Below are 22,228 nucleotides of genomic sequence, written 5' to 3'. Positions count from 1 at the left end.
GCGTCCCTCTCCCACCCCGCACCCTCTTCCTGATTTCCCGCTCCCCTCCCGCCTCCCAACCTGCCCATCCCCGCTCTGATTGGGCCGTGAGCCCAGGTTGAAAGGGTCTAGCGACCCTCCTCGCACCGGCCCCTGCATTCACTGCAGGCTGCCGGCGCGAGGTGAGGAAGCCCATCCGGGCACGCCGCCTATTTTTCGGCGCCGCCTATTTTTCGGGAGCCAACTGGGCCCCCAGGCCCTCCGAGCATCCCTCTCCCACCCCGCACCCTCTTCCTGATTCCCGCTCCCCTCCCGCCTCCCAACCCGCTCATCCCCGCTCTGATTGGCCCGTGAGCCCAGGTTGAAAGGGTCTAGCGACCCTCCTCGCACCGGCCCCTGCATTCACTGCAGGCAGCCGGCGCGAGGTGAGGAAGCCCATCCGGGCACGCCGCCTATTTCTCGGGAGCCAACTGGGCCCCCAGGCCCTCCGAGCGTCCCTCTCCCACCCTGCACCCTCTTCCTGATTCCCGCTCCCCTCCCGCCTCCCAACCCGCCCATCCCCGCTCTGATTGGGCCGTGAGCCCAGGTTGAAAGGGTCTAGCGACCCTCCTCGCACCGGCCCCTGCATTCACTGCAGGCAGCCGTCGCGAGGTGAGGAAGCCCATCCGGGCACGCCGCCTATTTCTCGGGAGCCAACTGGGCCCCCAGGCCCTCCGAGCATCCCTCTCCCACCCCGCACCCTCTTCCTGATTCCCGCTCCCCTCCCGCCTCCCAACCCGCCCATCCCCGCTCTGATTGGGCCGTGAGCCCGTCATCACTTGTCCTCCCAGGGCAGCCCTCTGCCCGGCAGCCCCAGCGGTGCCGCCTGGGTCTAGCGACCCGTTCAGTGCACCCACTCCTCTTTCACTTTTGAGGAGCAGGTGAGTGTTCCCCCCCATGAGCGACCCCATTTGAGTGATTTTGGGGTTGATTTGCTCCCCGGGCCCCGCGTTGCCCCGTGCTTTCCCGGCCTCCCCTTCCTGGTTTCTCCCTCGCTCGCCCCACGCCCATCAAGGTCCCGCTCCCGCCTCCCGACCCGCCCATCCCCTACCTTCATCACTGGTCCTCCCAGGGCAGCCCTCTGCCCGGCAGCCCCAGCGGCTAAGGGCCCCGAGGCCAAGGGCGGCTCCAACAGAGGCGGCTCCAGAAAGTGTCTGCAGGTGTCCGCAGGGGACGCCAAGGAAGCCAGCAACCAACAGACACCAACAAAAACCGTGAGTGTGGCATGGGTGGGGAGTAGAGCAATCACTCTACTCCAGAAAGTTCCTGCCACTCTAACTTACCTATCAATGGCCTAGACCGCTACAGACCTGCACCATGCATTATTAGAAAGATGTGACCACCAGCCCAAACCTATTAATGGCGGGACATCAAACACTGCCTGCAGTATAATGCTAACCATACCACGAGTGAACCACAAAGACTAGCCTGCGCCAAATCTAGACAGAAATATGATTGTTAGCATGGATTCTCAAGTTTTATTAATCCTAGCATGTCCACATTTGGATAGAATTGTGATTGTTAGCATGCCCACTCTCAGATGGAGTTGTGAATACTGGCATGTCCACACCTAGATAGAATTGTGATTGTTAGCATGTCCACATTTGGATAGAATTGTGAATGTTAGCATGCCCACTCTCAGATGGAATTGTGAATACTGGCATGTCCACACCTAGATAGAATTGTGAATGTTGGCATGTCCACTCTTGATGGAGTTGTGAATACTGGCATGTCCACACCTAGATAGAATTGTGAATGTTAGCATGTCCACATTTGGATAGAATTGTGAATGTTAGCATGTCCACACTTAGACAGAATTGTGAATGTTGGCATGTCCACTCTTGGATGGAGTTGTGAATGTTAGCATGTCCACATTTGGATAGAATTGTGAATGTTAGCATGTCCACACTTGGATAGAATTGTGAATGTTAGCATGTCCACACTTGGATAGAATTGTGAATGTTAGCATGTCCACACTTGGATAGAATTGTGAATGTTAGCATGTCCACACTTGGATAGAATTGTGAATGTTAGCATGTCCACACTTAGACAGAATTGTGAATGTTGGCATGTCCACTCTTAGATGGAGTTGTGAATGTTAGCATGTCCACATTTGGATAGAATTGTGAATGTTAGCATGTCCACATTTGGATAGAATTGTGAATGTTAGCATGTCCACACTTGGATAGAATTGTGAATGTTAGCATGTCCACACTTGGATAGAATTGTGAATGTTAGCATATCCACACTTAGATGGAGTTGTGAATATCGGCCTGCGTCGCATCTAGATGGAATTGTAAATGTTAACATGTGAAAGATGCATTAAGAAAGCGTGCCCTATAGCCTCTCCATGAATTTAGAATGTGCCCAATAGCCTGTCTGGTAAACTGAATTTAGAAGTGTACCCAAGATCCTCTGTGACAGTTGCATTTAGAAGTGTGCCCAATAGACACTCTGGAAAGTTGCATCTAGAAGTGTGCCCAATAACCTCGCTGTGAATTTAGTAGGGTTCCCAATAGACACTCTATGAAAGTTGCATTTAGAAGTATGTCCATTATCCCCTCAGTGAAATTTAGAAGTGTACCCATAGCCTCCCTGAGAGTTGCATTTAGAAGTGTGCCCAATAGTCTCTCTAGTAAATTGAATTTAGAAGTGTTCCCAACACCCTCTCTGGAAAGCCTCTCTGAAAAATTGACTTAATAGTGCGCCCAGTAGCCTCTCCGTAGAAAATGGAATTTAGAAATGCGCCCAATAGCATCGCTGTGAAGGTTGCATTTTAGAAGTGTAACCAATACCCTCTGTGAAAGTTGATTATAGAAGCGTATCCAATAGACGCTCTGTAAAGTTGAATTTAGAAGTGTTCCCAATTGCATCTGTGAAAGTTGACTATAGAAATGTATCCTATAGACACTCTGGAAAGTTGCATTTAGAAGTGTGCCCAATAGTCTCTCTAGTAAATTGAATTTAGAAGTGTTCCCAACACCCTCTCTGGAAAAGCCTCTCTGAAAATTGACTTAATAGTGCGCCCAGAATCCACTACGTAGAAAATGGAATTTAGAATTGCGCCCAATAGCATCGCTGTGAAGGTTGCATTTAGAAGTGTAACCAATACCCTCTGTGAAAGTTGATTATAGAAGTGTATCCAATAGACGCTCTGTAAAGTTGAATTTAGAAGTGTTCCCAATAGTCGCTCTGTGAAGTTGAATTTAGAAGTGCTCCCAATAGTCGCTCTGTGAAGTTGAATTTAGAAGTGTTCCCAATAGCATCTGTGAAAGTTGACTATAGAATTGTATCCTATAGACACTCTGGAAAGTTTCATTTATAAGTGTGCCCAATAGCCTCTAGTAAACTGAATCTAGAAGTGTGCCCAATAGCCTCTCTGTGGAAAACTGTATTTAGAAGTGTGCCCAGTACCCTCTCTGGGAAAGTTGCAATTAGAAGTGTGCTCAGTGAAAGAGCATATAACCGATCATACCACACCACCATGCTTACTCTCTCCTTACATCACCACTCAACTAGAACACAGAGATACTATGACACCATTCGGTATAACTGTTCTCATACCAACATTCCGCCGCTTACTCCACATCATTCTATGTAATCACTGCTGGTTCCACACCCCCAGCCAGGCGTTTTCCTCAGGCCTAACGCAGCCACATCCGTTCCGGATAAATCCTGCCAGAACGAACACATTCTCCTGATCTCTCAACCACCACACCTACCGCTAAGAAGCAGCTATTACACGAGTACCGCACGAGCTGCACACATACCCGGTGCTCACACGCACCTTTTGACTCTCCCTACTCTCTCTACTGATCTGAACTTCGGTTCCCAAGGGCGTTCAACCTACAAGCGCCTTCAGACCATACCAATGGTATATAAGGCGCTATAAAAGTGCAAAATAACATAACATAACATAACATAACAGAAAGGGGTTTGGATAGGGTGATGAATAGGGATGTTAAGGTATTGATTTGGACGGTATGATAACCGCCTTGACAAATTATGGTATGGTGCAGTTCATGCTGTACAGCACACGCATTTAATCACCCAGCCACTGATAGTTTAAAGGGATTGCAATTGCACTTTGGCTGTGTTTCCTAAAACACCAATTGCTTGCACTGTCTTTTGCTGTGGTGTGTTCAACAAAGGTTTGCCATGAAAGTATGTGCACATGAAATAAATGTGGTAGATTGTCTTAGACTAATGTGTTGCATTGTGTGTACTGGGTGTGTGGAGCTGCAAGGTCAGCTGTCTAGGTAAGTTACTGTGAGGGGGTGATAATGACTGCATCTGCCTTTCTTTAAATCTTCTCTCTGGGAGCCGTGGTTTTCTTTTTCCCTCAACTTGCGCATTATTTACTGACTCAAAATCTATGGGGGCTGATTCATGGAATATTTTGTACGGTGCAAAGTACTTTTCACTGGTGCAAAGTGACTTTGCACTGCCAAATAACACCCTGATGCATGAAACAGTGCAAAGTGTTATTTTGCCATGCAAAGTGACTTTCCACAGCAAAAAGAGAGTTTGCACTGTTCCACGAATCAGGGTGTTTGTTGGCAGTGCAAAGTCCCTTTGCACCAGTGAAAAATACTTTGCACCGTGCAAAATATTCCATGAATCAGGCCCTATGTGTTGCTGTTATTTTACAGGCGGCGTATCGTCCTGTGCAGTCTTTAAGCAGTGCAGGCGGATAGCTTACTTGCAACGCTCGTAGTGCCACATTCTCTGATGAGAGTGTGCTGTGCTGCACGTGCGAGTGTAAGCAGCATCCGCTCCTGACTCGCCTCATCACATAGCAAAGAGTGCAGGTGCTGGCATGAGGCGTGCCAGCCGGGTAGAAATGGCACCGATCAGACTGCTCCGAATTGACGCTTTCCTGGCTGCAGTGAAAATGCACAACATGTCTCCCTGTTCAGTCAGACACCCCCATTGTAAAACCAGGACTTGTCGCTGAAATGTTGGTAAAGTTCCATGAGTCACGGTAAAACCCCCCACCCTCATCCCACCCCTTGTAACGTGCAGTTCCTAAATTGTAATGACTTCTTAGGTGCTTGATCCTCAATTAAATGCAATTTAGAGATGCGAATTCTCGCAACGGACACCCAGGCAGTTGTAATCAGTACTATCCGTTCCTGGGAGACCTTAGTCACTGGTGAAATTGACCAGCGATCCAAACTATTTGAACAATCAGCTGCATTCAACAAGCAATGGGTGCCAAATTGTGATTTTCACTACGTAGGTAGTGCCACATTTTAATTGTTGCACTCAGAGTGTAAATTCCCACAACAATCAAAAAGAAAAAGCTGCACTCATCCCCAGGCTGAAACAACACATTTTACACCACATTTAGCAACAGCAATTGGAAACACGCATTCTCAAAGCCAATAGTTTTGGCATTTACTGCTGTTTTTTGCATTTAGCATTTATAGGCACCAGGGTGCAAGGAAAAGGGCCCAAGGATTCAAGGGAGGATGTGAGAAGGGATGCAGGTGTGCAAGTGAATGAGAAGTGGAAAAAAGAAAGGGAGGAAGACATTCAGAAACAGTGCCATTGATGATGAGTAAGAGGAAAGACGAGTGAGAAAGGATGAGAGTGGAAGGGTAAAATAAAAAAGCGAGGATGTGAGAGTAAGGATGTGAAAATGCATTTGCAGGCACTGTCATAGTAGTATTAACTGGCCATCGATGGTAGCAGCGGCAAAATTGTGTGAGTACCTTGCCATAGAATAGTGGTGCCTGGCAAATGCCTAATAATCTCTCTCTCTCTCTCTCTCTCTCTCTCTCTCTCTCTCTCTCTCTCTCTCTCTCTCTCTCTCACACACGCACACACGCACACACGCACACACGCACACACGCACACCCCCCCCACCCCCCCCCCCTTGAGTGGCTCAAGACAGACCTGGTTAAGACATTGTTATTACACTAGTAAGTAGCACAAAGCTCCAATTAAGATATTAACTCTAGGGCGACTGCTTTGACAAACACTAGAAGGGACTATTATCACAAAGTTTGATGGTACGGCTTGATAAAGGTAGATTAAAGAGATCCAAGGGGAATGGGTTTTCGGCTGGGAGGGGCAGGACGTTGGTGGGAATGCCACAGGGATTAGCATGGCCTCGGGCAGTCAGTGGGTGTGTAAATAACCAAACAACGCCTACAAGCTTTGTGTCCATCATATGCCATTTCTCCCAAGCTGTAATCTAAAAGAAAATATTCTGCTTGTAGGTGGTGCTTTAGCACCATCTACTAGCCAACACTAGCAAGGTGGTACTAGAGTTGGGGAATTGATGGGAAATACCATTTTATGACCCCTTGCATCACCTCTTGCCTGTCTTTCTTATCCCGCTAGTCCTGCTATCTGTAGAGTGCTCAAGGGATGCACTGTACTGAAAAGCGGGGAAGGTACAGTTAAGCAGGATAGCCGGAAGGAAGGGTGCAGAGGAAAGGGTTCCAAATTCCCTAAATGCAAAAAAATGATACATCATACACTATAATGAGGTCACTGGAATTTGTTAAAACATTGAAGGAGGAAAAAGATATCTTGTCACTGAGTGTGTTTTCGAGCGGTTCATCAACTGACCATTACCATTTTTGTTCAGTATGCTAAACTAATACATTCAATTTCTAGTGTTTTAATTAGGATATAGCATTAGAGCCGGGTTGCTTTGAACTCTATTTGCATTCCTTCAGCACAGCATGGAGCCACCCATGTAGTGTTTTCCCCTTTCAGAAGAACAGAAATGATTTGAAAGGTGGCAAAGGGAAACTCTCTTAATCTAATCCAAAACCCGCCTGAAAATATGTGACCTGTGTGTCTAATGTGATTCTGCGGGTACGTGTGGCACCCTGATGCCTGTGGGCTCCGGCGCGGTATAAATAAATAAATAAATAAATAAATACAAATAAATAAAAGTGAACACTTGCTTCAACCTTTCTAGTGCGTGCCTTTTGGGAGCGCTCGGACAGGCGCTCGACCTACTGTATGCGCAGCACCGTGCACATGATTGCGCAGCAAACAAACGAAACAGGCAAAGCGAATGTGTAGAAAGAAGAACCGAGGAGGGCAGTGAAATGCAGGCAAGAGATAAGAACTGAGGAGTTGATCCCCTGCACCGTGATCCCATCATCACCCCAGTATTCACAAGCTCACTCTAACAGGAGTACAAAACCACTGGGCGATTCATTCTAGGACAATTGAGGATAAGCCAAATCACAGAGAATAGGTCAATATTAGGCAGAATATGATAGATTGGGGTCCAAGAAAGGAACACAATTTGATTGAAATGTACAGAATCCCAATGCGAAAAAGAAGTGACTACCATAGGTCAATTACAATTCAAGTTATTGGGCATCATTACAAGTCCAGTGGTAGCCGTGCCGTTAAAACCGGCAGGCTGCCGCTGGACTTGTGAAGTTTTCCAGCGCTTGGCTTCATTGAAACACCGGGGCATTATGACCCCGGTGTTCCTTGAAGTCAGGCGCCGGAGAATTGTGAAACCCCATTCCCATGGAGATGACGGAAGCACCGGCACTGTTAATAACGGTGCTGGTGCGTCTGTGAAAGTTTGCGGTTGGGTACTGTCCTGCCCGCAGACTCGTAGTGTGCCGGTCCGGTAACAATGGTGCCAGTAGGCTTATCGGCGCCGTTGTTAATGGACCGGCACACTAATAATGCGGCCCATAGTCTTATCTCTGCACAAAACGTTTAAAGTTATTTTTACATGTGCTCTAGAATGTAAGAATGCAGGAAATCCAAATATCGGGAAACCAAAAACTCTATAGTTCTCATATTTTTCTACTGATTTTCCAGGGTACTGCTGAGCAACTGGAAACTGATGCACAAACCCACTGTGGAAAGATGACTTGCAGACATGACTTCCCTAGCTGCATTTGAAAACAAGGGGTCAGTGTTTTTGAGGTGTGTATAGGTAGCTTCTCTGCTTCCAGCGGCCCAAGATCGTTTGCGAGAGCGGCTTCACTGACGCATACCTGCTGAGCGCGGTTCAGGTTGGTGCACGCCTCTCCAGTGGTGTGCTAGGAATGCGGTTTGGCCAGCAGCGGTGGTGGATGGTTGTGCTCTGTGGATCCTTTTGGGATGGACCTTACACGACCGAGTTCTGGGGGGGTGGAGGCATAGAATCGGTGCACCGTGCTATCATCAGTCTTTCGGAGCTCGAAAGTAAACATCTGCATTTTTCAAAGTCCTGCGCCTCAAACAACTCAACTGAGCCTACAAACTGGACCTGGTGTAGTGCTATGTTAGTACGCATGCAAAGTTGAAATATACACTAAGCATATTCACGTACTCCTGTCTGGCGATATTATATTAAAGCTGATATAATCCTGTGAATACACTTCTATACTACATGCTTGATTTGGCATGTCATATATAACACACACATCTACCGAGCCAGCACTGATAACAAACTTCCACTTTGCATGTGGTGTATTTTAGCATCACGTGAGACAGTAGGTTTCTGTTTATAAATCAAATACATTTCTTTGCAACAATAAAAATAACTTAATGGAGTAATGCAATCCAAGTATGGTCCAAAATTCCTACTGTATCCAGAGACATTGCTGTATAGATTCAACATCCTTTAAGCAGTTATCACTGTGCATATATACCTATCAAAACTTTATGATGACTATTCGTCAAAGCATTGGCAAAGAGGGTAGATTTTGGTGCATACCAAACATGAGCTTAGGGCCCGTTAGAAACGTGCATATGTAATGAATGGTATCATACAGAATAATTCTGAGTCCAAATAACCAAACCAACTCAGGAAGATGGCAAAGTACTGTTTTAATAACAATTATCTAAAACAGGGAGTTTACAACGAACATCAACGGTCGGACGCTCAGTCTCTTAGTGATCTTTAAACAAACCATGTTTTTTATATCAAAAATACGTCAGAAGTAATGTCATACTATGTGGCAATAATGCAAAACCTATCAAGGGGCGGGATTGGCTAAGGGGAGCATCTAAGTATGCTTTCTATAGGAACTAGGATTGTCATTGGCTGCCCACTATCAGGTGGACAACATATGCCTACCTCTAAAACATGTAATCTTCAGAAACATTAGATAGCCAGTTTCTCATTGGTATTCAAACAATAAGCTTCTTTGTTATATGGATTACTATAATTGGCTGGCATGCTTGTGCCATGTCTGGAACAGTCGGTTCATTTAGCAGCACATAAGCCCATTCCCGGGTGCAAGGAGATGGGGCATGACACTACCTCCCCACCCAATTAGCCCAGCATCTCTCATCGCCCATGCCTTCTGCCATGAATATTGTCTTTGTAATTGGCCTTGCAAAGTATCCTTGTCTTTCAGAATGCACGATAGTTAGGGCACTCACTATCGTGTTCTGGGACTCCAGGATCAAACTCTATTTTCATCCTTGGCTCACGTGACAGGAGACCATGATTTGGTCAGGTTTTAAATGCTCTAAATGAATTAAACTTGGCACTCTTGGTGTTCTTTATTTGCACCTTAACAAGTAATGATTCATCCTCTGCATGTTGGCTCAATTTCAGAACAGATAGCTGACCTTGGCTGCTTCAGTCTTGACTCCAGGCCAGACAACCTTGTCTTGCAGCTCCACGAGTCTGTTTATTCTTACTACTACACAGTTTTCCCTTCCTACTTCATGGGCCCTGGCTTGCTAAATTGACAATACCAGTGTCCAGCTTCTAGATAATGGCAGCTTCGCCTGCGTTCTATTCACTACATAAGGCCAGCTTCTATGATGACTTAGTATACTTTGCATTTCAGCGTCTGTACATTTTTTGAATGGTTGATTTTCTGCAGCACTTTGTGCACAAGTAATCTTCTTCTGTGTATTTAAAAGCTCACTTGGTTCTTTACTTCGTGATTAGTTCCTTTAGGATCTATACATCCTCTTCAGATAGTATCTCTGGACGTTGAACATACATTTTATGACATCACTAGCTTATGTTCTCTGCTCTTTCTCATATTCCTTCACATAGTTCCTCCTTAGGTTGTCATCGCTTCAGGGATATATTCGTTAAGGTTGTCTCAAGGGTATCGTCTTTCAAACATATGCTGCGTTATTGGCACAACGGCTGGTGTCAAACATGGCTCGGTCTCATGTCTCCAACATAAAGGATGAAGGGGGGGCAGGATCTCCTGCAGAAGTAAACAGCTGCTCCTCTACAAACATTTATTTAAATTTGTAATGCACTGGATTTGATCAATGTTTTGAATAGTCAATGGGAGGCAATTGCATTGATGAATAATATTTTGATCCCACTGTAATTTGTATTAGACACCATATTGACATGGCCACAAATATCTGGCACTAGCTCTTCTTGAACAATAATGTATTCTCGGGCATGCAGTCTTGGATGACTCTTCATATGAAAGAACTAAACTAATGTTCCATATTTTATATATTGTTTAAGAAACTAAGTATCCTGTGTCCACCTAATAGCAAAACTGTACACCAAAGCAATAGTTGGTAGACTAGATAAGCCACTATTTCAGTAAACCTTTCTGCAGAAGAAGATTATCACTTCAGAGAAAGGGTTCAACCCACACCCTCTACTGCAAGCGATTGAAATCAGCGGTTTATAAAACCCCAAGTACTGCACCTGGAGTTATGCTTTGGATGCAGCCGCAGAGCCGAGAACAACCACAAAGTGGTTGCAGATTTAGCTTGGAACGGAAGTGCTGCTGCCCATGCTTATTCTAATGAGCCGCCTTGCGCAATCGAGCATCCACACACGCTGCAGTGTAACTGCATAAGTTGTTAACTTGTAAGTCATGTTGCAAAGTCTGTTCCTAAAATGAGGATTTGCTGGAGCTTCAGCCAGGGTTTGTGTGACTGACAGTGATAGAGGGTGGGAGGAGCTCAGTGTTCTCCCTTTCATTTATATAAGCACAACTAGAAGCGCACAAAGGAGAAGATAAGCAGATAAAAACCACAAGGGACCTGGAAAATGTATAAGCGACTTTGGGGTAAAACAATCCCAAAGTCGCTTATAATAAGCGGACATGGCAACAGTGAGTGTAGCCCTTGCAAATTTATTGACAACACTTCTTTTACTGGAGTTTTACTGGAGTTGTTCATGTGTGAAAGAAAATGGCCATCTTACCAAAGAAAGGACATACTGCAGATCCAATGAAATCACAGTAACATCACTAACATACTGCACACTACACCAATCCCCACAAATCAGTACATGGGCATTTTTAGAGCCATTTTGCAACAAAACGTATCAATTCCTATTTTTGATACAATATAAATACAAATATATTACATAAATGAACATCTCTAGTACATATGTTTTTAAAGCATTAAACAAGTCTAATAACATTTTAATAACATGGTGGCTACCATTTTAGAAGTAAAAATGGCTGACACATTCAGCTCACGATACAAATGCAGCCAAAGAGTGAAGAAAGGGGTGTGGTTTGGAGTGATATGGGTGAGAATGGGAGGAACTTCATATACATTTCACTGAGAGGGGTGTTAAATGGGTGGGAGACATAGCCAAACAACACAAATCCATCTTCGTATGTCAACTGCATTGAAAATCATTAGACACCTTGATTCAATGCCCCTATTTCAAGCTCTTATGTTAAAGTTCTTATTTTAATGATAGTAATTTCGGATTAAAGGTAGTGCTGTCAGCGTTACCTAATAGCCAAAACAAAAAATACACACGATTACAGGCAGGTCTAAACATATCTCAGCAACTGTCGCCTAACCTACTGAGCTGTCTTTGCAGCATTCGCCTTTAAGATTCCCTACTTCTCGCAGGCTCACAAACAGCTTTGGCTGTCCCTTCCCAATCCCCAATAAAGGATGAGGTGATGTTGAGGTGGCCTTTCCACTTTGAAGTGAGACGCACTTGCTAATTTTTCAACACTTCACCAAGCAAGCCTGAGCTCAGCAAGAGATGAGCCAAAAGCCTGGCTGTGACCAGTGATTTAGGAGTGTGGGTTGCAAATCTCCATGGGGGCAAATGTCACTCTTGCCCTCGCTTTTTAAGTGGACTGGAGGCAAATTCCCCCTATGCCGCCATGTACTCGACATCTAAGGCAACAAAAGTTGCCTTTGATGAACTGGAAATTAAAAAAACTGCAGTTACTTGCCAGGTGAAGAGCTCACAGAGAGCAACATGACAATTCATGTGTGCCGGTCAAGATGCGTTTAGCAAAGCTTAAAGCCTGGAACCCACCCCAGATCTCCCCTTACCTTCAGTGAGTCTGCTCGCGTCCAGTGCGTGTTTGACTGCTAACAGGAAACACTTCTCTTAGGTCTGCTGTCACCTGACCATAGCCTAATCGACTGCTGCACTTTAATGATCTGGATGCCGGCTATAACCACGAGGCATTTGCAGCCAAGTAGGCTAGAGCCCAGTCGCAGTGTCCACACTCCACAAAAGCAAGACTGCAGTGGCCTTTGCCCAGTCATCATAGCCCAAAGAGCTAAGCCCCCACAGGTGCCACTGAGAGCTCCTGTAAAAAGGGCTGAAAATTCAGGGTAAAATAGTTACATTAGTCAGGCTGTATTGGAGGGGTCGCTAATTAGCGGGCCTATGGGCCACTCTGTCTCGCTCGCAAACACAAAATGTGTTACTGCCCAGGTGGGTGAGATATGTATGCAAATGGATATCTCTCTACTGTGGAAGGGACAGTGAGCAGAAAGCATGGTTGCAGACCCTTCTAAGTGGGCATCTACCCATAGCACAGGTTATATGCCTGTGTTCGTTTTCGGTAGAGGGACTCCCACACCTCACCTAATGTATTATGTCCCAAGTTCGTGAGATATGCAAATAGATACCTCTCTACTGTGAAAAAGTACAGTGAGCAGAAAGCATGGTTGCAGACCCTTCTGAGCGGGCATCTACCCATGGGACAGGCTATTTGCCTGTGTTTATTCTCAGTAGAGGGACTCCCACACCTCACCTAATGTATTACTGACTGAAAATAAACAAAAGAAAAGGTAAAATGCTGACTTTTCATGTTACCGTACCTTTCGGTGAATAAACACTGGGCCCTCTTCACCACCTGTATTTCCTCCCTATGACGGCACGCAGGAATTACCAAAAATTGCAAATGACATAACAGACTCTGCATTGATCTGATCTGCTGGATGATGTACTCTGCAGCACTTCTGGGGACCCAGAGAAGTGTGGGTGCTGCCAATAGAAGCGCTGTCCAAGGAGCCCTGTTTCAGCTTTTTACATAAATGATTGGGTACAACAAGGCTCCAGGCAATGCAGAGGTGATCTTCATGTTGAGGAGATCAAACACGCATCTCCCATACAAAAAAAAAAAAAAATCGACCCTTTTTTTCGGTCATTTTACTGTCGAAAAAAAGGCATTCGAGCCTTTTGTTTTCGAACTTTTAACCTAGAACCGGTATGAACCAAGTGGCGGTTATTATGACCAAATGAAAGTGTGCATGAGGTTTATACTGCTATGCCTGTGTACCATACACCCCAAGTGCTGAATTAGATGCTTTGGCATGAAAGATTCCCGGGGTGTGTTCCTACAAAACTAACTGGGGAACGTTTATAATCCACTTACTGTACAATACTGTCATATAATCCACTTACTGTACAATACTGGTGTCCAACCAAACAATACCTTGTAATGCCTCAATTTTACCCATGAAAAAATCAGGATGAGAGATATATAGATTTGTCTAGGACCTATGAGCAGTGAACACAGTGGGGCAGTGGTAAAGCCGTCATTCCCAGTTGTTCCAAATCCGGTGACTATATCATTGCGTATACCATCCATTGTGACAAGCTTCCAGTGATTTATATATTTTCAGCTTTTTTCTCCTCTTTTATACACCCCAATAGTCAAAGTGTATTTGCATTTTCCCGTAGAAGCTGACACCTCCCAAAGGGCTACACAGAAAGTCCAACCCTGGAATAAAAACCTGTTTCAGACTTTAATGGAGGTCTCCCTTTTGTAGAAGTAATGTGGGACTGTGTGCCATGCACTTGCCTTATTTCGACATTGTGCATGTGGCAGGTGGGAAAAGTTTCAGGTAACTGGAAAAGTGCCTCTGAGGGCTCTGCAAAGAGTAGGTAATATTTATTTCTAATATTGGGCATGGTGGTATCACACATACATCTCCCCTGCCCATTAAAGCTGGGCATTCACGAGGCCCTTGTGTCTACTAAGCATTACCCAGCTGGGCAAAGGAAGAAAAAATTATCGTTTTCAGAAGGAAAAACACACGGTTGCACGGGTCACTGATTCTGTGCACTTGCGAGATGGCCAAAGTATCAGAAGATGACCATTTATGAGGATGCTGCAGTGGGCATGGGACATTTATGACAAATAATGTGCATGGCAGCAAAAACAAAACATTCTGAAAGGAAAACCTTTTTAATCATAAGCAGATGGACGTTCACTATGCCCATTATGGACCTGCCAAACCCCTGTGAATACCCCCATTACACTGTACTTGAGTGCAGCAGGGCAAAGGCTGAGCTGGTTGCAACAGTTTCTCTACAGATCATGTGTCTGCTCCAGCCAGCTCCAATGTGACCTTGTGCGCTGCAACTGCAAGTGGTGCAGTGAATGTAGGGTGCAGAGTGAGGCAGGGCCAATAAGTACACGTTCTTAACTGGGTATATTTTGCAGCTGATTAAAGCATCAGTTTTAAGATCATTGCAGTAATCGCCCATCCGGCCTCGCTTGTGTGACTCTTCAATAGCTCCCTCACTAGACTTATACACATTGCAAGCACAGCTGGACAAGGAAGTCTAGATAAACCAGTAGATGGTGGTCGCGTTTTATTTCCACAGCACCAGCATGCTCAATATGAGGTCCACATAACAAGCAGTCTTTAGGATTTTATTATTATTAGTACCTGGCAAGAGATAATCAGATTGTTACACGGAATCTGATTGGCCTTTGCCAGGGCATTACCGGACGCAGAATCCCTTGAATCTTAAAGTTCCCTCATATCCCCTGCAAGGGGGTATGTCAGCCCCTCAGCCAATGAGGAGGCTCGGAACGGAGCAATCCCTGTCCCAAGCGACCACATGGCTGGAGACTGCCATCGTCCCCCGCCGGGGATTCAGTAAGTGTTTTATCCCTCCCTCCTTCCCCTCAACCCCCCTACATGTTAGGTAACTCGTATTATATTAATTGGTGATGAGCAGTGTATTTCTGCAAAACCAACCAATAGAATGGCCATCGAGGAGAGAATAGTTAAGAGAGAATATATTTAGGGGCCAAGAACTAAGTCATGAGGGACACCGCAGTGTAAGGGGACAGTATATTAAAACCAGGCCAAAGCACACCGAAGAAAGAGAAGAACAGAGTATAGTGATAAACAAAATCACAGGCCAGAGACAAGTCCAAAAGAATAATGAGTCAAGGTGTCCCAGACTGACAAGTAGAAGTGAGAAAATGAGTGACTTGAATGAAAGCAGACTCAGTAGAGCGAGCAAGGTGAAAACCAGATTGAATTAACGTCAAGATATAGGGATATTTCAGAATGGACAGCATCTCTTGGAAGCTTTGAAGGAGGGAACGATAGAAACAGGATGACACATTGAGCAAAGGGTCCATGTCTGGACACACCTGACGGTTTGAACACTTGTTGGCAAGGTGACTTACCTAGTTGATAAGGTATTTGCAGTTTCTAAATGTTATCAGAGTTTTGGAATCCATTAATTATTTGGGGGGCTGCTCAATTTTTGCGGGAGTGGTGGCTCTTCTCTCAAAGCCACAAAACACTCCCTACTACTTTCCCTCTCTCCTGTCTTGGACTCTTTCCTGAGTTCTCCTGTGTTCCGGGAAGGCTACTGCATCAGTTGCCGCCATTCATCTACGGCAAACGTAAGCTGTCTCTCAAGGAGCTGATCATCCCTTTCACCATGCCAGGTTCCTTGAATCAGAGATCAGTGCATTCCTTATATGGAATGAACCAATCTATTATTGCATTTTCTTGAGATTCTGCTGAGTTCTGGAAAGAAGAATAGATTCTGTTAAAATGCATTCAGTCAAGATAACTTGCCTCTTCACAAGGTCCGCTACAAACATTCTAAGGTCTCTGACATATGTTGAGACACGGAAGGGTATCTAGCGGGCATATACCCTAGACAGCTGATTGCTAATGTTAGTGGGCATTGCTCCAGGGCAGCTGCCTCATTAAAGCCATCAGGACATGTGGTGTGACCCACACTGGCATCCTTTCGGGTAGCATGATGCAGCCACACAATGCAACTGGCTTCTGTGCTCCATCTGCTGTTTGCTCTGAGGGCACCTTGCATTGCTCCACTTAATCATCAGACGGATCCGCCCTTTATTCTTGTGTCTTTCCCAGTGGCTAGGCAGACCGCAACTGTGGGCTACAGGCTGAAGACATCCGAATACGCGTGAGGTACAGAACACGAAAGTGAAAGTGAAGCTTGTGAAAAGGCAGAATCAAAAAGAGGAATGGTTCGCACCAAAATCAAAGAGGGAGGACGAGCTGTGGCCCAGAGAAATCAGTCAGATCTAAAATAAATCAGCTACTTTAATAAATTAATCTGACTCAGACATGCATCTAAGACATTGTTCAGAAGAATTCTTGTGTTCCTTTTCTAAAAACACTGTCAATTCAACAGAGTAAAGTATTCAAGCAACAGTTCTCTGTGTCTTTGACTAATTCCCAACATTGAGCAGGTGTCATGGTTCACAGCGTGGTCACGTTATCTCAGAGGCTGAAGGACAATCCGTCCGCAAGGGACATTGGGCTAATATCTGGAGCCCTGATGTTTGGTGGTCTAACAGCAGAACATGTGCCATATTACTTTCTTGTGTGCAGGCATTGGGTGTGACAGCTGGTGTCGTGAGTTGATGCAATCCCATGGGAAACATTTGCTTCAGGATATCATCAAATTGGTAATGGGTAATGCACTTATGAAAGACTTCTGCCATTGCAAGTTATGCTTTCTTTCAAACCTTAGTCATTGGCCCTCCTTGTTATCTACTGGGCTCTTGTCTACATTGTCTAAGGATTCAGATTCCCCTCTTTTCATCTCCCATTGTCTTTTGTTCTTGTTTATTTCAATCTCCATCTATAACTCATTTTTCCACCCCTTTTCTTTCTTTACTTCACACTTAGCAGCTTTTTCAAAATTCTTCTCCTTCTTCCCATGTCTTTTTTATGTTATGTTACTTTGCATTTATATAGTGCCTTATGTACCATTGGTATGATCTCAAGGCGTGGGTAGGTTGAACGCCCTTGGGAACCGTGGTTCAAGTCAGTGGAGAGAGAGAGAGTCATAAGGTGCATGTGAGCACCGAATATGTGTGCAGCAGGTGTGGCATTCGCATGATAGCTCCTTCTTAGCGGTAGGTGTGGTGGTTGGGAGATGAAGAGTATGTGTTCGTTCTGGCAAGGTATTATCCAGACCGGTTCTGGCTGCTTTAGGCCTGAGGAGAACGCGGTTGTGTAGCCAGCTGTGTTTAATTATGATGATGGGGAGTATGAGGCTGGTGTTTTCGTATGAGTACAACTACACCGAATGTGTCATAGTATTGCTGTGTTCTAGTTGAGTGCTGGTGTATAGAAGAGAGTAAGCGTGGAGATGGTTTACATTAGGTGCTTGTGATCAAGCGCACTCCAACTATTCCATGCAATCCAACCGTTCCATGCACTCCAACCGTTCCATGCACCCCAACCGTTCCATGCACTCCAACCATTCCATGCACTTCAACCGTTCCATGCACTCAGACCGTTCCATGCACTGTAACCATTTTTGTACAGTGTCCATTCCGTGCCCTCTATCTTTTCCATGCGTTCCATTCGTCGCATGTACTCGATCAGTTCTATGCACTCTATCTGTTCAATCAGTTCTATGTATTCCTTCTGTTCCATGCACTTTGTCCGATCGATGCATGTTACCCCCTCATCATCCGGTCAACCCACTTTGTATGTTCCACCCACTTCATCCGTTCCACCATTTCATCCGTTCTACCCACCTTATCCATTCTTCAAGTATCATCTGTTTCACCCAATTCATCCGTTCTACCCACTTCATCTGTTCTACAAGCATAATCTGTTTCACCCACTTCATCCGTTCTACCCACCTTATTCATTCTACAAGCATCATCTGTTTCACCCACTTCATTCGTTCTACCCACTTCATCCGTTCTACAAGCATCATCTGTTTCACCTACTTCATCCATTCTATCCATTTCATCCGTTCTACAAGCATCATCTGTTTCACCCACTTCATCCGTTCTACACACTTCATCCGTTCGACAAGCATCATCTGTTTCACCCACTTCATCCGTTCTACCCACTTCATCCGTTCTACAAGCTCATCTGTTTCACCCACTTCATCCGTTCTATCCACTTCATCCGTTCTACAAGCATCATCTGTTTCACCCACTTCATCCATTCTACCCACCTTATCCATTCTACAAGCATCATCTGTTTCACCCACTTCAGCCATTCTACCCACTTCATCCGTTCTACAAGCATCATCTGTTTCACCCACTTCATCCGTTCTACCCACCTTATCTGTTCTACAAGCATTATCTGTTTCACCCACTTCATCTGTTCCACCCACTTCATCCGTTCTACAAGCATAATCTGTTTCACCCACTTCATCCATTCTACCCACCGTATCCGTTCTACAAGCATCATCTGTTTCACCCACTTCATCCGTTCTAGTCACTTCATCCGTTGTACAAGCATCATCTGTTTCACCCACTTCATCCATTCTACCCACTTCATCCGTTCTACAAGCATCATCTGCTTCACCCACTTCATCCGTTCTACCCACCTTATCTGTTGTACAAGCATCATCTGTTTCACCCGCTTCATCCATTCTACCCACTTCATACGTTCTACAAGCATCATCTGTTTCACCCACTTCATCCGTTCTACCCACCTTATCCATTCTACAAGCATCATCTGTTTCACCCACTTCATGCGTTCTACCCACTTCATCCATTCTACAAGCATCATCTGTTTCACCCACTTCATCCGTTGTACCCACTTCATCCGTTTTACAAGCATTATCTGTTTCACCCACTTCATCCATTCTACCCACTTCATCCGTTCTACAAGCATCATCGGTTTCACCCACTTCATCTATTCTACCCACTTCATCCGTTCTACAAGCATCATCTGTTTCACCCACTTCATCCGTTCTACCCACTTCATCCGTTTTACAAGCATCATCTGTTTCACCCACTTCATCCGTTCTACCCACCTCATCCGTTCTACAAGCATCATCTGTTTCACCCACTTCATCCGTTCTACAAGCATCATCCGTTCTACAAGCATCTGTTTCCCACACTCTACATCCGCTCCACACTCTACATCCGCTCCACACTCTACATCTGCTCCACACTCTACATCCGCTCCACCCTCTACATCTGGTCCACCCTTTACTTCTGCTCCACACTCTACATCCGCTCCACACTCTACATCCTCTCCACACTCTACAGCCGCTCCACTCTCTACATCCGTTCTACGCTTTCATCCGCTCCACCCACTTCATCCGTTCATCCCGCATTATCCGTTCAACCCACGTCATTCGTCGCACGCACTCGATCCATCCATGCACTCCATTTGTCCCATGCACTACATCGATCTCATGCACTTGATTTGTCTATTCCATGTGTTCAGTTTATTCCATGCACTCTTACATTCTATGCCATCTATTTGTTCCATGCACTCTATTCTGTGCACTCTATTCTGTGCACTCTGTGCACTCATCCATATCATGTATTCATCTTTTCCATCCTCTCATCCACTTTATTCATCTTGTCCACTTTGTTCCTCTTGTCCATTACATTTATTTCATCCATTTCATTAATTTCAACCACTATACTGCTTTCATACAATGTATCCCTTTCATCCACTTCGCTACTTTCATCTTACTTTACTTGTTCTATTCAGTTTGTCTGTTTTAATTTACGTTAGTGGTTATTAGTTTTCGATTTCTCGCTCGGATCATGATGCTGGATGGTTATTTATGATAACAATGATATGCTTTGGACTAAGGTCATTGATTGCTGTTATCCAGTTTGAGTTAAGAGTCGATTTTAGGGGAAGAGCCATGTTTTCAGTAATTTGCGGAAAGACATGAGGTCCTCTGTGAGTCGGATGTGGGGTGGCAGTGCGTTCCACAGAGTGGGGGCCAGGGCTGATAATGATGATACACCTAACCTGACTGAGTTTTTTTTTGGTACAATTAGAAGGCTGGCAGAGCTTGATCTTCGAGTACGTGCAGGATGATAGGGTTTTAGTTTGTCTTGAAGATATTGTCGTCCGGTTTTATGCATTGCTCGGTGAGAGATGCATAAGGTTTTGAAGGTCAACCGGAAGCCAGTGCAGAGTTTTGAGGGCTGGGGAGATGTGATCTCTTGGGCCAAGCGCTAGTAGCAGTTTGGCTGCAGAGTTTTGTGCTCTTTGTAGTTTAGTCAGTTGGTACGCATGGATTCCGAGGTATAGAGGGTTAGCGTAGTCCAGTCTTGACATTACAATTGATTGGACAGCGGAGAGTCTGTTGGGAAAGGAGAGGTATGGAAAAATGCACCTAAGAGTTTTAAGGTGGTAGTGGCAGGACTTTGAGATGTTGTTGACTTGGTGCAAGAGGGTTAGGTCTGAGTCTAGTGTCCATCCAAGGTTTTTTACTGAATTAGAGGGTGTCGGCGAGTTGCCCATGGCAGATGGCCAGGGTAGCGGGTGTGGAAGAAGTTTGGTGTTGCCACATACCAAGATTTCAGTTTTGGAGGGGTTTATCAAGAGGTGTTTTGTGGTCATCCAGTGATCTATGTCGAGGAGGCAGGAAGTGAGGTCGGATTGGCAGTTGGGTTTTGAATTCTGGAGTTTTAGAATTAGTTGAGTGTCATCGGCGTAGTTGTAGCACAGGATATTGTGCGAACGAACTATTCATGGGAGTGTGGCCATATAGAGGTTAAACAGGAGGGTTGATAGGCATGCTCCTTGTGGAACTCCAGTGTTGATTGGTCGGACGTGAGAAGAATAGGCGCAGAGTAGGGTTATTTGGTTCCTATTATTGAGGAAGGATGCTATCCATTTGAGAGCATTTCCACAGATTACCAGGAGTGGTGGCGGTCAAGGAGGATTGAATGGTTGATTGTGTCGAAGGCGGTGGATAGGTCAAGAAGGATTAGTGCGGCGCATCCCGCAGAATCTGCAGTATTTTTAATGTCACCCCAGATTGAGGTTAGGGTGGTTTCGGCTCCGTGTCGGGCTCTGAAACCTGATTGAGCGGGATCTAGGAGATTGTTGGCTTCGACAAAGGCATTTAGTTGGGAGTAAGCAGTTTGGTCAATAAGTTTGGCAAGGAACCTGGTGTTTGAGATGGGGCGGTAGTTTTTGGGCTCGAGAGGGTCCAGGGAAGATTTTTTATACGAGGTTTGACATGCACCATTTTGAATGCAACTGGAAACATTCATGAGGAAAGGTTGTTGTTTATGATGGTTCTTGCATGTTCTCCAGCGCAGATAGATGCAAACATTTCTTTGAGGGTTGTAGCTGGGTAAGGGTCCAGGGGAGAGCCGGATGGTTTGCGAGCAGAGATAGGTTTGAGAAATTGGTCAGTTGATATTGGACTGAAGGAAGTCTTGACTTCATTTTAATTGTTGTTTTTTTATAACATTCTCAATACCTGAGTCTGGAGTGTAAGCAGGATCCAGGATTCAAACATCTGCTGGTCTGTTTGGTCTTGCTTTCAAGTCCAGCACGTTGCTCCTGTATTACTGCTCTCCCCTCCTATTCCGCTTTTACTACCTTTCCAATCGACTCCTCTGATCATCTCTTGCCTTCTTTTTCTCCTAAACTCTATGATATGTATACTACTTCTTCCTTTTCTACTTTTTCATCTCAAAGTATTGAATAATATTTAAATACTCTGGGTGTTCTTTCCTCGTTGTTAACTAGTCTACCTGAACTTACTTGATTCTCAATTCTTTCTTCATTTAATTCTGGTATTTTCCCTGCAGTAGATGCACTCTAACCATCTCAACCTTCAGTTCACTCCCCAGATTTGGGTTAGTCCTTTGCCTCTTTCATGACCCACTCCCGTATGTAGCATTATCTCAGCAACCGTGATTTTCTTTATTTCTGCCATACCTCATATGACTGTTCACTGACTTCACATCACTCCTCACTGCTGGCTGAAAAAAAACAATGCTTTTCGGAACTCACTTTACCGCGCTCTCTTCTTACC

The 22,228-nt window shown here is 45.1% G+C and overlaps 1 protein-coding gene across 1 annotated transcript in view; it reads right to left on the bottom strand.

Annotated features, from left to right (window-relative positions):
* LOC138528166 (major royal jelly protein 5-like) overlaps positions 1-19,066 on the bottom strand; it is a 37,404-nt gene extending 18,338 nt beyond the window's left edge. The window contains exon 1 of the mRNA XM_069639619.1: positions 18,356-19,066. Within this exon, the coding sequence (XP_069495720.1) occupies positions 18,356-19,066 (711 nt within the window). The remainder of the gene's footprint in view (positions 1-18,355) is intronic.
* Between the last annotated feature and the right edge of the window lie 3,162 nt (positions 19,067-22,228).

The sequence above is a fragment of the Ambystoma mexicanum genome, chromosome 7q (genome assembly GCF_040938575.1).
Source record: "Ambystoma mexicanum isolate Mex_15411 chromosome 7q, UKY_AmexF1_1, whole genome shotgun sequence".
NCBI classification, from domain to species: domain Eukaryota; kingdom Metazoa; phylum Chordata; class Amphibia; order Caudata; family Ambystomatidae; genus Ambystoma; species Ambystoma mexicanum.
This window is presented reverse-complemented; position numbering and strand designations above follow the sequence as displayed.